Source organism: Pteronotus mesoamericanus, unplaced genomic scaffold, assembly GCF_021234165.1.
Source record: "Pteronotus mesoamericanus isolate MK-2021 breed Mesoamerican mustached bat unplaced genomic scaffold, CSHL_Meso_final scaffold_371, whole genome shotgun sequence".
Taxonomy (NCBI): domain Eukaryota; kingdom Metazoa; phylum Chordata; class Mammalia; order Chiroptera; family Mormoopidae; genus Pteronotus; species Pteronotus mesoamericanus.
Window position 1 is genome coordinate 3213579 of NW_026555314.1, and position 16703 is coordinate 3230281.

At 44.9% G+C, this 16703-nt stretch overlaps 1 protein-coding gene across 2 annotated transcripts in view; it reads right to left on the reverse strand.

Moving 5' to 3' along the window:
- The window catches only part of MSANTD2 (Myb/SANT DNA binding domain containing 2), a 29576-nt gene extending 13382 nt beyond the window's left edge, over positions 1-16194 (reverse strand). Inside the window, exon 1 of one of the 2 annotated variants that reach the window (XM_054592844.1) lies at positions 15702-16194. In XM_054592844.1, coding sequence (XP_054448819.1) covers positions 15702-16172 — 471 coding nt within the window. In that variant the 5' untranslated portion in view covers positions 16173-16194. The remainder of the gene's footprint in view (positions 1-15701) is intronic. The other variant, XM_054592845.1, reaches the window with a different exon arrangement.
- Positions 16195-16703: the final 509 nt, after the last annotated feature.

The window sequence follows — 16703 nt, forward strand, 5'->3', positions numbered from 1 at the left end:
ATGGGAAAGAGGGGTGGGTTGGACGGGGGGCAAAAAGGACAAATTTGGGGCAAATGGAATAAACAATAACAAAAAAGATTTTATTTAGTTATTTTAAAGTAGGAAAACACGCTAACTTTTATACCCTGGCTGGTATAGCTCAGTTGGTTGAGCATTATCCTGCAAAGCTAAAAGGTCGCAGGTTCAATCCCCAGTCAGGGCACATGCTTGGGTTGCTAGCCGATGGATGTTTCTCTCACACATCAATGTCTCTCTCTTTCTCCCTTCCTTCTCCTCTATAAATAAATTAGTAAAATCTTACATTAAAAAAAAATGTTAACTTTTACTAGTATGTGATACCTGGAAAACACATTCAAGAGAATTATCTAAAATATTTCTAGGATAGCAGAAAAGAACTACTCATTTTTAAAGGCCTCCCATACAAACATCCTTCATTAAGCAATAACTGTTCCATAATCATTCACGTCTAAAAATTAAGATTTACATATGTACTTGCAGACATGCACAAATTACAAAAAACACCTCACGCAGCTATATGGTTTCAATGACATTTGCATTGTATTGTATTGCTTCCCAAACACAATGGCACATTCTTCCATTCGTGAGACCAGTGTTATAGGGGCAACGGTGCAGCGCAGGTCCTCCCCCCACCTACACCCCCAATAGTAGGCTGTTCTGTTCCTTTCATACACTGATGATGTTGTTCTCTCCATTTTGTAGATATTTTCTTAATATGAACCCTGAGAAAGAAGAAATCAGCTAAGAAGGGCTCCTGGTGGTTAACGTGGCTCAAATTTAAAATCACAGAGCCTGGCAGCCATTTCTACCCAGGTGCCTCTCATGCAAGCCACACTTCAGGGAGAAGCCTGCACTAGGCTGCCTGCCTCCTGCACTGTGTTTCTGCGTCTCAGCTAGTCCTTACAGAGGAGCTCCTGGAATCTTATTCCAACCAATAGGACTGAGATGGTCCTCATCTAATTGGAGAAACGTGGCCATGTCCCCATCGGCTTCCTCACTAACAAATCAGAGCGGGCTCCATCCTGACCAGTCAACACAGTGCCCCTCGTACCAATCAGACTGTGAGGATTTGGAGTCCTCGTTTGCATAAGGACAGACCAACCAGTCCCAGAGACCCGGGCTGGGACTTCTAGAGCTGAAACACCGAAGATCGCCCTGGAGCTGATCAGTACGGGCTAGAGCAGCCCAGAGCAGAGCTGTCTCTCTGGAGAGGGACTTGGCTCCTAACAGCAGTGCTGTTTTGATAGCCTTTTGTGTCACAATTGAGCTGTTCGTAATAAACAACGTTTCCTTCTTCACTGCACCCCAAACTGGGAATTCCTGTTGGTGTTGAATTGATGCCAAAAACCTGACCTTTGGTTGACACAAAAACTACCATCTATAGCCCTGGCTGGTGTGGCTCAGTGGATTGAGCGCCGGTGTGTGAACCAAAAAGTCACAGATTCGATTACCGGTCAGGACACATGCCAGGATTGCGGGCCAGGTCCCCAGTTGGGGGCGTGCGAGAGGCAACTGATTTGTCTCTCACATCGATGTTTCTCTCCCTCTCTCTTTCTCCTTCCCTTCCCTTCTCTCTAAAATAAATAAATAAAACCTTTTTTTTTTTTAAAGAAACTACCATTTATAATGCAAAGAATAGATAATACAAATTTTTCCATTAGTAAATTTTATGTATTTGTGAGAAAAGAAATAATCTTGACACTTGGATAAAAATCACTAAAAATTAAGGTTGTTAGAAATCTTCCATCAAGATAATCTAGGTACAAGTGTTAAGATTCAGTCAATTTTTTTTAAGGGTAAATATTGAAGTACTTAAGAAAAGTGTCCCCTCCCACCCCCGCTTTACGTGGTACAAACTACAGGTCATGAGTGTATGAAAAGAACACATCTGACACACTCCTCCTCTGAAAACCCTGAAAATAAGCACCTTTTAAGTTTATGCATCTCTCTTATTTAGAAAGCTGTTAGGAAGAAATGCGGGAATTCATTACACTTTTTACAGTTCATTTGGTAGCATTTTTATATTTTATTCTTACCTTTACAAGGACTGCTAAAAGCAAAGGCCATATGAAAAAATTTCTGTACCTTCTCAAAAACTCAAACATTTTCCCTATGTGGTTCAATGTCCCACATAATGAAGGTAAACTGTAACTAGTATTTTCTCAGTGCCTGCCGTGTGCTGAGATTTGGACTAAGCAGTTTACATTTATTATCCCTAATTTTTATAACAAAGCTAAAAGAGAGGGTCCCAGAAAACAGACTCAGAGGAGATGGTGCAAGGGGTTTTACTTGCGAGATACTGAGTGAGCAGGGCTGGGCAAAGGAGCTGAAGTAAAAGCAGCTGGGACAGAGAGAGGCCTTGCTATTCCCAAAGTGAGGCATGGGACTTGGATGACCCTTCAGTGTTGTCCTGAATTGAGGGAAGGAGACTGTACCCTTGTACTTCAGCACTGACCAGCCGGTGGACCCAGGCTGCCTCAGGACAGGGAGCCTAACCTTGGGGGAGACAGCTCCCTCTGGCAAAGAGAAATTCCCGGGAGGAATCCAGCCAGAAGCCATCCCCGATCAGCGCTCCAGGCAGCTGTGGGGTCTGACTTGTGTCTCACCCCTGGAGGAGCAGTCTGGGCAGTACGATCACATACATACAAAAGGCAAGTGATGCATCCTTAACAGAAAAGAGAACTAAGAGAAAGGTCGCAACTTTTCGAGGTCACTATCAGAGTGTATTTAATGTAACTGAATCTTGGTTTCATAACTAGAACCTGGCACACTTCTCTTCAGCAGACATTGAAAAGCATGTAACATTGTATTTTCCTTTCTGCTATAGTTGCTGGGAAGTTTATAGCTCACTTTAACACACATTTACTTGGATGACTACTATACTCCTTGCACTGATTTCTTATTTTCTGATTCTCTATTTAGCTTTGTTCACATGCATTCCCTCTTTGTTGGTGCATTTATATTATGTATTACGAAACAGTCCACCTTATTCCCATCATCTGTCAGGACAAGGGTGCCCAAACCACTCACACATTGGGGGACATGGTCAGGCATAAGGTAAAGGACACTCCGTGGCCTCCTGCCAGCCACATCCTTACCTGCTTTTACTGCCAAAAGGGGATTCTACTGTGTAAACGTTTCTCCTCCTATAATTCAAACTTACTTCCTTTAAGAGGAGTTGGTAGCCAATAAATACCATCATTTCTATAGACTTGAATGAATAAATCTTCTACAGTAAAAGTTTTGTTTGTTTCAGCACGTGTTTCAAATTCTTCCAAGGGACTTCCAAATCATTTCTCAATGTATTTATTACTTTAGGCCATGATGAATTATCTGCCAGAATTTTTAAAATTTGTGTTCTTATAAGAAAAATGTATGTGCATGATATCCATCTGGGTGCTGCTATATGATTTTGGTATTGCACTTAGGACTATTTATGATCAACCAGTTGCCAAAATATTACTTGAATTGTCAAAATTTAATAAAGGTGGGCCAATGATTAATAGGGGAGCAATATTACCAAGAAGTTAAGAGCGTGGAGAGAGACTGCTTTTATAAGGAATGCATTTAAAACAGCGTCTGCCCATAGCTAACACTCAGTATATGTTAGCCGTTATTATTATTACAAAAATGACAGAGCCACACAATATGAAGACCAAAGTACCTTATGAATAAAGGTTAGTTCAAGTGGAGAAAAATTAGCAGCAAAGTTTTATCATAAAGCTAATGGCAGGAATAACAAACCCAAAAAACCTAACTGTAGCACTCAGTATCAAAATCTTGTTTGGAAAAACAAATTTCAGCTACCCCACGTCCTCCAATATTAACAGAATACTAGCTTGATTTTACTTTTATTTTATTAGTACCTAAAAGTATTTTATAAAGTTGCTTTTGTTTGATAATGTGAGATCTATATGTAAAAGGGCTTTATATATAGTATTAGGTTTGTTACATATTAAGTAACTGTTTCATACACGGTTTTGCCCACCCATTATTATTCAATTTCAGAAACACCTGGATATATTATCATAGCTTCTTCAACTTTTTGGTCATACCTCTTTTATAGATAAAAGCAATCATTTAACCATTTCAAAGGTTAGCCATCTTGGCAGAAATATGGTGACTAAAACACTGACATAAAGCCCTGGCCAGTGTGGCTCAGTGAATTGAGCGCTGGCCTGCAAACCAAAGGGCTGCTGGTTTGATTCCCAGTCAGGGCACAAGCTTGGGCTGTGGGTCAGGTCCCCAACTGGGGGCGTATGAGAGGCAACCAGTCGAGGTAGCTCTCACACATCGATGTCTCTCCCTCTTTTTCCCCTCCCTTCCCACCTCTCTAAAAATAAATAAAATCTTAAAAACAGAAACGAAGGGAAAAAAGGAATTCACAGTGAGGATTCGGCCTTGCTCCCTAGGCAACTATTCACAAGCAGCAGGAGGAAGGCAAAACTCAGCATGAATCAAAAATTTGGAATGACCCATATATTTTCTTGGAGTTCAATAGAACAAAAAGCATGTAGACCTCTCACTTATTTTTTGGTGCATGGAAATTTACTGGAATTAAAATCAGATTCACCATCACTTTTCAAAAAACGTTTCATGAATATGTGCTTATGCTGAAGTTAAATTTTTCCATTGATTTTTCATCTGAATTTTTAATGTGGTTTATATTAGAGAAAAAATATTATTTTATCCTGTTCTAAAATTGGCACAACTCTGGTCTTTCAAAGCCCAACTATTAATTATGTGCCCTAATTTGCACAAGAGCGATGGAACAATACCGGTTCTTGCTCAAGTCTGAACCTGGGAACCCAGCACAGGGTGCCCATTACCTAACGAGTGAATGGAGACTAACAATGCTGCCCTTTGCTGGTTGGAGGGGTAAATCTCAGGGACAACTGGACATAACACACAAAAAAGGCAGAATACAAATTCATGTAGAGCATTCTTGCCCTGGCCAGGTGGCTTGGCTTGTTGGAGCGTCGTCCTGGACACCACAGGCTGTGCGTTTGCTCCCCGGTCAGGGTGCATTTGGGAGGCAACCCACCGAAACCCTCTGGTATCTCTCTCTGTCTCTGTCTCTCTCCTCACAAACATACCATCCAGTGAGGATTTAAAAAAAGATCATGCAAATCATTCTTAATGAAGCAGAGGCAAATGTATTTCTATTTCTTGCGCATAATGAGAGGTAGGGAGCTAACACTTTCTAAGGTCAATAGGCTGCTATCAAGGAATATCTTATTTGAGGGGTTTTCTAATTGTGTTAACTGTTGTGAATGAATATATTTTAAACATTATATTGTCTTCTTCAGAATGTAAGCTCTATAAAGACAGGGTTTTTTTCCCCTTTCAGTTTTGTTCACTGATGTATTCCCAGAACCTAAATCAACGCCTGGCATGCCGAAGTAGGCCAACAGATTTTTGCTAAATGAATGAATAAATGAAATGAATTAAAATTCCTTCAGACTGTATATGGCAGCTGAGAGATCAACTATAAGATCGAGGTACTTTTTGACCTACCATACTTTCTAAGTCATAAATCAGGTCTCTCCATTTAGAGAAAGCTATTTGTAAATTAAAATAATAATAATAAAAGCAGTTTAGGGTAGATATAAACTTTATTCTGGTTTTATTAATATCAATTACAAACATAATTAAGTTATTTGGATAAATGAAGTAATCTGAAAGTAGATAGTAGTGAAACAATATTGCGAGCTTCAAAAATTCAAGCTATTACAACAGCGTAATCTTACATAGGCTGATAAATTGCAACTAGAAAACATCTAAATAAATAACTTCCATTCTATTCTATTGATTTATACTGAAGTATTATTTGGTAGCTCAAGATATGTAATTTTATGAACACAGCCAAGAACACACATGAAAAATTAAATGATGGCTGTTTATTCCTAATATGTCTGAGAATAAACACAGGTTTGCATGATCCTGGGGAATAACAATACATCCCACTAAGTGACAAGGTAACACTCACTTGATTAGTGCCAAGAAAAGAACTCCAATGGCTGTGAAGGACTCTCTCCACTACAAATAGGTAAGTATTATACAGATTTAAATACATGTCTTTTTCCAGTATGTAGACGTTTTTCAGTTATTCAGAACCGGGGCGGGGGCGGGGGGGAAATATTCCGCATAGATTACAAACTCCAGATAATTTGTAACATATGCATCTGAGGCCCAGATTCATTAAGCCTTCGTTTTTAACAATGAATGAGGTTTTTGCAACGGTAAATAGCAAGCAGAACACACTGCATGAATGACCCAACAGAAATAAATTTAAAGAGCACCTAACAATCAGTTGTTTAAAATCTGTAAGTTTTTTATGGTACTGGTCTTTGTGTTTGAAACTCCGCTAAATTTTTTCTCCCATTTTTAAAAACATTTTTAAACATTACATGCATAACCTTCCAAAGGGGGAAAAAATGGCTATTCTACCTTAACCTAGAAATATAAGCACACACTTCAGAGTGCCTTACGACAATTAACATTTGAAATTTTAGATCTCCATGTTAGTGCTTACCCTCTGGTAATGCTTAAAAAAAGAGAGGAAAGATTAAAAAAAGGAGGCAGGATGATCATTTCTGAAGACTGGGGAACAGACGAGAATCCAGAAGAGCCCGTGTAGAGCACGCCCTAGAGGTAATACAGTCAGGACTGTCCGAGAATGGTGTTTCAGTTGGATCTCATTGGGTTCTAGAACCAACTCCAAAAACTTAAGCTATGAAGTCCTGTGCGGACCCTCTGTGTAAGTCGGCAGAGCAGTACCCAGTGAGTTTCCTGGCAGGGTAAGATCTAACAAATCCTATAAACTACAATTTTCAGATTCTCCAAACAGCCCCACTGATATTGACATATTTGAAATCAGTTCTCTTTTCTCCGTTTTCATTGCCACTGTTTTATTTCGCCACTTACCTACTTTACTGCAAGAGGCCTCTACTGATCTTTGTGCCTCCAGTTTCACCCCCTACTCCACCCTCCAGGCTGCGGGCCGCGGAGCCCAGCACTGACCATGCCTGTCCCCCGCCTGGAGCCCCTGAGTGATGAGGATAAACCCCTTGGCACACCATCGGGCCTCCTGACTGCACCCCAGACTCATTTCGTACAACTCCCTACCTCCCTCCACCCCTTCCCGCCCCGCCCCCCCAAGGCTCCAGCTCTCTACAGCTAGGGTAGAACGCATTTCACCAGGATATGTGAGACATGACGGGTTCCATATTAATGACATTTGGGGAGTTTTGATACCTTAAGTCTAAAAGAGCACGATGACTGGAGAAACTTGATCTCCCCTCATTATCTTCTTTCTACTCTTATCTAACTGCAGGTCCTGTCCCATTAGTGGGTAGGGGCCTCAATTATAGTGGGCTGTGGCCACCTTTCCACGTGGGAGATGAAGAAACAAAACAAAGGGGATCAAGAACCGTTCCTGTGAAGAGGGCCCGGGGTGGCGAGAGGGTGGCCGGAGACGGGGAGCGGGAGCTGCTACAGGTTAGAGGAGCCGGGCGCCCGGGAGGGGCATCTGAGGTTTGCCAGTTTGGGGGAGGAGGGGGGACGGGCTGAGCCTGGGGGCACAGCGCGGCACACAGTCACGGGGAGGTGACCTGCCCGCACCAGGTGCTGTCGCACATCAGTGGGGCCACGTCCAGCGAAGCAGGGGTATCCCTGGTCTACTCCATGCCCTCCCGGAACGTGTCCCTGCGGCTGCAGGGCCTCCGGGAGAAGGACTCCGGGTCCTACTTCTGCTCTGTGACCGTGCAAGACCGTCAGGGCAGCAACCGGAGCCACAGCAGCAAAACGCTGGAGCTGGACGTGTGGGGTAAGCAGGGCGCGCCGCTGGGGCCGCCCTTGCCCGGCGCCCGGCGGGTCCCTCCCGCAAACGGCGGAGGCTGGAGGGGGGCGCGAGGGGTGACAAAAGGGCCCGTGCGTAGGCGGTGGGGTGTCTGCTGGCGTCTTGGGTGTGAGATTCTAAGCTGCCTCCTCCCCACCCCCCAGTTCCTCCGGCTCCTCCATCCTGCCGCCTCCTGGGCGTGCCCCGTGTGGGGACCAACGTGACCCTGAGCTGCCAGGCCCCCAGGAGTAAGCCCGCTGCCCGCTACCAGTGGGCGCGGCCACCCCCGTCTTCCCAGGTTTTCTATGCACCAGCTTCAGGTGAGGGGCTCCTGGAGCCAGGTGAGGCTGCGGCCGGGGCTGGGGCAGAGGCCGGGGGCAGATGCCCGAGGGATGGGGCAGGAGGGGAGGCCGGGCTGAAAATCCTTGGAAGGGGACGTGGGGGGACACAGAGAGAGGGGGCCGAGCAGGTGAGAGCCTGGGTTGGTGCTTTCATGCACTGTCCACTACGGGCCCAAAGAGGCTCTGTGATCTAGTGTTTCAGGAGCCAGATTACCTGTGTTCATATAGAATAGAATATATCAGAGTATATGGCACATAGTTAAGTATAGCATCATTGTGCAAATCAAGTAATATTTGAAAAGAACTTAGAACAGCGCAGAGCACACAGTAAAGGCTATGTGTGAGCCACATCATTACTATTTTGTAATATTTGTTTTAGTTACACATATATATTATGCGAGTACTAGGCCACAGGGTAAAATGTATTTCTTCTTGTTGTATGTTCAGAAAGATGCACTGTGGCCTGACTGGTGTGGCTCAGTGGGTTGAGCACTGTCCCACAAACTGAAAAGTCGCAGGTCCTGTTCCAGGTCGGGCCACATGCCCGGGTTGCGGCCCAGTCCTCAGTTGGGGGCCTGTGAGAGACAACCAACTGATGTTTCTCTCGCATATTAATATTTATCTCCCTCTTTCTCCCTCCCCCTCACTCTAAAAAGTAAATAAAATCTTCATAAAAAACCCACAAAAGATGCATTACTTTGGTTTTTCTTTCAGAATATAAATTAAAGAATGAGGTAACCATGGATATTGGCAAAACTGCAACTCAACACTATAAAAAAGTTATTTATCAAAACAAATGATCTGGAATTAGTATGTACACTATACTGTTATCCCAAAACTATCTTCCTGACCCTTTTGCATGTTTCTTTGATACCACCATTCATTTGTAGCTTCTAATTCATACCTTCACCAAATGCCACACTATAGCAATTTTTTCTTCAACTGGAAGGCATGACTTTTTAAAGAGCTGCTCACTTATAAATTGCTAGGAACAACTGCATTATTTGGATGCTCCTAGTTTTGGATTCTTGAACAAATTATATTTTACACTGCCCTTGGGCTTTTACCCCAACTGCTCGCCTGGCTCTCCTCCCTTCGGCCCAGTTCAGTCCCGTTCCCCCTTCAGGATGCACCTCCTGAAGCCCATGACATGCCCTTCCTGTGCGCACCTGCAGCACCATGAGCTGAACGCCAACACAACACACACACCTGGCTCTCGATGCCGTGACTGGCACTCAGTAGTGTGGCTCCTCCGCTAGAAGGCGGACACCAGGGCGGTAAGTGCACTGCTGCACTTCTAGGACCTACTGCAGGAGACACTCAAATATTTATGGTAAACAATCACAAACAAAGTCCTCATTTCCAACCTTAGCATCCACGGAAACCCTGAGATGAATCTGTCAGCTGAGTGTGATATGGGTGTGAGCCGCATTCATTATGGCTGTGATATGTGTTTCAGTTACACGTTCAGCCAAATTAAGCTCCACACCTTTCCTGTTTCCTATGGGCAATGGAATTCTTGCGCCCACTCATCAGGCAAGAAAGGTGCTGAAAGGATGCTCAGGATTCCAAAGCAGTGGTCTTCAACGGGGGTATCCCTACACCTTCTTTAATGACCGATCGAGGAGCCTTAAAATCTGAGGGATTCGGGTCATTCCCAGTCTTGTATTTTTTAGGTATGGGGCTTGGCTCCTTAATTTAGAATAACCAAAGCAATATAGGTTAGTAATACTGCTTTGTTTAAACAGAAGCGGAATATTGTCTGATCATCAACATTTTCAAGATATATTTGATAGACCTGTAGATAAAAATTTGGGTGGCTTTTTTACATTCCCAGTGTATTTGCCAATAAATTTTACAGCCAATCCTCATCTCACGCTAGATTTACAATTTCCTATATCCTGTAAACTTTCAAACATATTATGAAAAATTCTTAACGTCAGCTTTAAAATGTTCGAGAGAGTACCCGGATTTCAAAACTCTTTCGGGAATATGCGAGCAAAAAAGCTGTTCTGGCCAATACAATAATCATCAGCCACACATGCACACTGAAATTTAAGTTAAATTGAAATTAAATTACAAAGTCCATTTCACAGTCATACTAGCCTCATTTCAGACGTTCAATAAGTAAGGCTCCTGTGGCTGGAGGCGACTGCAGAGCGGCTGTCCGACAGTGCGGATACGGGGCGCTCATACCGTCGCGACAGGTTTTACTGGACAGGTTTTACTAGCGCTGTCCTAGGGGACCGAGAGGGTGGCACTGATTGCCCCAGCCAACTGAGGTTATGACACTTTACTCCTTGCACTAAAAGCTCTTCCTCCTACAACGACAGAAAATTTTTCTTCATTCTATCAAGGTTCCTCTTACTCAGGTCAAGTGACGGAGTGACAGGAGAAAGGAAGACTCTTGAACTCCCCGCAGAGGTTTGAGGGTGTAGCCAAGAGAATCCTTTCGTAATATAAAGGCTTTTTTAATACTCTGAGTAACAACTTTTTAGCTACATCATTCAATATGGCAGCCACTAAGAACATGTGGCTATTTACAATTTAAAATTAAATTAATTAAAATAAAACTCAGAGGCCTATTCATTCAGTTTCAACCTGTGTTTGTTAGCTCTCTTACCTACAAAACTGGAAGCCTAACTATAGGCTTATGGTCAGTAGTCTCTAAGTCTAGAGCTACGCACAGCTTAACAATGAAGATATGTTCTAAGAAACACGTTATTAGGCAATTTCCTTATCGTGCAAACATGACAGAGTGAGTGAACTCACCCAGACCTGGGCGGCATGTGTGCCAGAGCCTACAACTGCTAGCCATATACACAGGCCACCTGGTATACCGCCATCATACATGCAGTCCTTTGTTGACTGAAATGTTGTTATGCGGTGCGTGACTATATTTTTTTAAGATGCACATCAAGCCCCTGTCAGACTCACAAGCAGACAAGCAAACTGGAACACACAAGCTTTCGGGTGACAGTGGGCATGGGAACAACAGAAACTGAGTATGAAAAAAAATGGAAGGAAACAAACCTGATTAAATCTTTCTTGTGAACTATTTCAGTGGTATGCCATGTTTCTTGGAAATCTTTCAGTGATAGTGCAAAGGGATGGTCTTGTCTGCAAACACCAGGTAAAGGTCCTTAGAGGCGGGCAGTCTGTTAAAATGCTTATCCAGGGACAAGCATTCGGCTCCAGGTTATCTTTGCCCTGTTGGTTTCCACAAATAATGACGAAGCTTGACAGCAAAAATAAAAGACCAAATAGACTATATACTATGATTTGTCTGCTAAAGTATGAAATTTGTTCCAAAGATCATGACAATTACTGATGAGTAAGTTTAAGCAATGTCCCTAAAACTTTAATCACTGTTTGCTGGGCAGAAGACTGCCTACCACTTTTAAATACGTCTGATGCGCACCAGCTCTGGTCCAGCAAAGACAAGTGCTGTAGGTCATGCAGTCACCTTGCATTTCATCTTTGGGCAGAGCGAAAAGAACACATCTGTTTCAAAGACATTTAGCCAACTCTCAAGAGGCAAATTTTTGGGAAAAAACCAAAAATCTGGGACTTGAGAATGAGTTTTGTAGTGCAGCAGATTAACTGACAGAAGGGCGAACACAGCGCATGGCTCAGGAGTGCCGTTCTCGTGAAATTTGAGCCTGGAGAGCTCTTCTGACTACTGCAGTATGAACTAACTGTGATGCGCGCTCTCCCTTTGAAGTCATCACACTTACTGATGTCAGCTCTAGTATGACACTAAAGCATTTTAGTATATGACACTTAATCAAGTGCTGTGTTGTATACCATTCCTTGCATTGTTCTGTGCAGCTTTTAACTCTCTGGTACGTGTATAGACTTCAACTGCACTATAAGCGCTCAGACTGTACGGTACAGTTCTTTTATTCATCCTAACATCTAGCAGACAACCTTGCACATAGTAGACTCAAATATTTGATGAATGGAGATATGAAGAAAAGACTTATATAAAAGGATAAAAATCATGTAATGACTAGACAGAAAATCACTTCTTTGTTTACCTTGCTCCGAAATTAGGCGGGAATTGTTAGCAGACAAATTTTCTTCTGGCAAACAAACAAAAAGCAACAAAACATCAGAGCAGCAACACAGTCTCAAACACATCCTTTTATCCAAATGATTGAACAAATATTAATATCGACATGTCAGACTTCAAAATTAAACTCTTTGCAGCAATAAACAAATGTTTCTATCTGACTTTAAGGTAAAATCCGGGGTACTTAGAAATATACACAGTCACTTTGGTAGTATTTCGGAATTGTACTTTGGTAGCAAAATCCAAAAGCTATTCATTCAATTTCAATATTTACAATTTTAATACTTCTATTTAATAGACACGAAGACTGAGGCACAGTCCAGAGAAGGGAAGGGATGAGCTTTAAGATTACTCAGGGGGTGGGCAGGGAAGAGGCCGGGATAGGACTCAGCTTTCTGATGCCTTCATATGATGAGATGAAAGCTGCTACATCAACATGTTGAAACTATGATTAAGGGAAAGTTTCCTGAAAAATAAAAACTTAAGTTACTATAGACCTCTTCCCTCCTTTCAAACTTAGAAGAAATTTGTGTTTTCAAAATTGAGGTGTGATAGATATTTCACATACATTCGACCAGAAATGGAACTGATGCGCAGGGTGTCTCTTCCCTGTGACCCTCTGACGCAAGTTCCCGTTCAAGGGAGCGCGTTACATCGGTCTGTGTCAGGGCTCCTCGTGGTCCATCTTACTGCACTGGTTTGTTTCTATTTTGTAAAATCTACAGCAAAAAAGATTATTGAATTTCTTCTCGCGGTTCTCATCAAAACAATAAAGTGAAAGAGATTTATGAATTACTTGTTCTCAATCACCATTTCTGAACATGGGATCTAAAGGTTTGCTTTCAGGGGTTTGGGATTCTCTGAGAATCTTTTAAGGTTTTTATTTCCCTGAACATAACCTCGATTACTTGGGACCTTCACCACATAATGGTATAAGGCTATGACTTCCCTGGCCATATTTGCTTCTATGCTTAACATTACATTCATACTAAGCCTCCTAGAGGGACAGAGCTTAGTTTTCAATGCAGATTTTTCAAACTGCGTTTCAAAGTCTATGTCTTTGAGTTAAAGTTTAAGTAACACTGCTTTAGGTTTTTATACTTTCCAAAATTATTCTTCTTGTTTATTTGGTGAATTTAATAAATATGTATCCAGAGTCTACTATGTGCTAGACACTGGAGATACAGTCGTGAGTAACAGACCAGAACTTGTCCTGACAGAGCCTATAATTCTGACAGGAAAGACCAACATTGTTAAAGAAGAAGGCTGTTCCTTGGTTAAAATCACCTCAGGAGTACAGCCCTTAAAAAACTAGCATTTATCTGCCCTCCTTGTCTACTGCTTCTGTGGATCAGAGAACCCATTACTGTCATCTACGTATTCTCAAAACATTCTAAGAGCCTGAGGTCAATTTGGCCTTATTTGTTCAGAGACAGGTAAACAGATCCTTTTAAAATATTCTTCAGAGAAGCTCAATCTCCCTTCTTTGCTTTAGGATATGTTTCTCATAACTGGACAAAGATGCAACCCAACTAGAGATTTCCTGGTCATCTGAGAAACAATTTTATAGACACATTTATATCCCGTGAGATTTTGATAGCACATCACTTTCTCCCTTTGGGAAATTTCTATGGACAGAAATTGATCAAGCTAAAGCAGTCACAAACGCCTAAGGTGCACTTCTAAACTCAAGAAAAGTTCACAGATAGAAGCTAATTAGCGTAAGTGCAAAACTCCTCGCTCCCCCCATGAATCTTAATGACCTTAAATAGAAGAATGAACTGAGATTCAGAGAGCAGTGGTTGCTATTAGCTACTACAGTTGACCCTTGAAAAACGCAGAGGTTAGGAGCACCAACCCCCCAACGCCATGGAAAACTGGAAAGTCACTTGTGATTCCCCAAAACCTCAACTAGGGTTGGCCCTTCTCACCTGCAGATTCAACCACGGCTGGGAATGAGAAAATAAAATACTGTTTTCGATCAGGGTTAGGTGAATCCATGAATGCGAACCTAGGGCCAATTCCATATTTATTGAAAAAAAATACATGTACCAGTGGATCTGCATAGTTCAATTCAAATCCTGTCTATAAACTACTGCTCTAATGACCTGTTTACAAAAAAAGGCGGTTGTAAGACCCAAAGGTTCATGTATCAAGTAAACCAACTTAATTTTGTGATTGAGAAATGGGTGCCAAATTTCTTGAACAATAGATAACAGGTTTCAAATGTCTTAGTTTCTGGACTACATTTTCTAAGGCACAATGTTCCCAGATGACCACTACTTGAACCAAGATCTCTCGAACTTTGGAGCAATCTCCTCCTTCAGTGTGATTACCATTGTCCTTATTGGGTTTCTACCTCCCAAGGAGTTCCAGAAGAAGTGTTATCCCTATCAGAAAAGAAGTACACAGATGCTGTAACTATGAACGAGAAGCAGTGCAGTGAAAACTGGGAGAAATAGTCTTATAGCAGACACTAAGGAGGGAACTAGCTTGCCTAAAAAACACCACCAAATCAGCTTATAATACACATTTCAACACCTAGATTAAAAGTCAGTAAACACAGCAAAACAATAACCTGGCCGATGGTAGAATTTCTAGCCCAAATTAAACTTCTGCATTTAAACATCCACGTACACAAGGATGGCCAGGTGCACACTTAGAGCTCAACTTGTCACCACCACATCTGACACAATAACTAAAGCAGAGGGAACCTGGAACATGAAGGAGCCTAGTCAGAAACTAAGTCAAGTCAACCTCAAGTCAACCTAACTCTGGAGGCACGGACACTCCAAATTCCAGACCAACTCTCAGCCGAGCTAACTTCGCGACAACAATGCACTATCTGGCTCCAATCAAGCCTTTCCAAGTCTCCAAAGCATCTCCAGTCTTACTCGTCCTTCAGAGCTCAAGTTAAAAGCAAGGCAACTGACACAAAAGGCAGTCATCCAAAGGCGCTTTTTTATGGCTCTGCCACTGCACTCATTTGAAAATTCCGAAACTGTGGGCCCACCGGCCCCCCACCTTTGCTACCCTTCTTCAATCCCGCCCCGGTAAGCCTCTGCCTAGGCGCCCCCTCCGCTTGGAACAAAGCGAGGCCCCGCCGGTGGGGTGAGAGGCGCCCGGGCTCAGGGATGCCCACCGCGCACAAGGAGAAACCACCAACTTCAGAACGCAGGAACGTCTTCCATTGGCAAGAAAGAGGGGCGGCGGCAGGCACGCCCAACTTCAAACTCAGGAAACCTACGGGCTGGCGGCCATCTGGAAAACAACCCCTTCCCAGGGAGAGAAGAAAAAGACGGAGAGATGCGAGTAGCCCACCGGGCTCCGGAGGGAGCCCCGACCTCGGACCGGCCCCGCCCCCGAGGTCCGCTCCCCGCCTCCTCTCTGCCGCGGGTTCGCTGCCCCGGGCCGGGCGGCCGGTTACCTTGATGCGTTCCCGGCACTGGGACGGCGTCCGCTCGTAGCCCAGCTCGGCCAGGGCCCGGGACACGCGCTCGTACATGGCCGGCCCGGGGGCCTTGCTGCCGAATACCGTGCCGGCTCCCTCCAGCTGCTGGTACCGTGCCTCCACCAGCCGCTCGTTGCCCCACACTGCGATGAGCGCGTTGGTCTCGGCTGGCGTCCACGACATGCCGCGACAGGCGGCGGCCGGGGCTCCCCAGGACGAGGCGGCGCTGCGCCCCCCAAGCCCCAGCCCGAGACCCCCGGACGCCGCTGCCCCCGAGCCCGCCGCACTGCCCGGCCCGAGCGGGGAGGCGCCCCGAGGCGTGGAAGGGTCGGACAGCGAAGGGTTTCCGTCACTCAGGCCACCAGGAGAGGCAGGGGAGAGCACCTCCATCTTCGGGATTTTAAGCGGCGAGTTGGCGGGCCGCTCCGAGCCACAGGGCGCAGCCATCTTCCTAGCGGCCGCCACTGCACCGCTCGGAAGTGACGCACCCACACTTCCGGCCTCAGCGGTCTCCCGGGCCGCCTTGGGGCCTGGTTCGCCTGGGGTTTCGCTGCGGACGGGCTTCGCTGCTGAGCGCAGGCCGTCAGCTCCCCGCGGTCGCTCTCCGCGCGCCCGCCCACGCCGCCCGCTCCTCTCCCGGGGCGAAGGCCGGGGAGGGGGCGCGCCGGGGCCCCTTGCGGAGAAGGGAGGGGGCATGAGGGCGCGCCGCTGTGCGGACGGAGCGGAGCCTCCCCACTTCCTCTCCAGTCTCAGCCCCCGCGAGGGAGGGCGCCGCGCGGGGCCGCGGTTAAGGGGGACTAGACCATCGCTCTTCTCTCTGCACCCCCGCCTCGGCCGCCCCTCCCTTCAGCCCGGCCCCGGGCGCTAGGCCCACGCTCAAGTGGAGGCTCGGGAGCCTTCGGAGGTGTATCCAGGGAGTCGCCAGAGCTGCAGGGCGAGCATCTCTGGGGGAGGCTTTAGAAATCAGGGCCCTGTAGC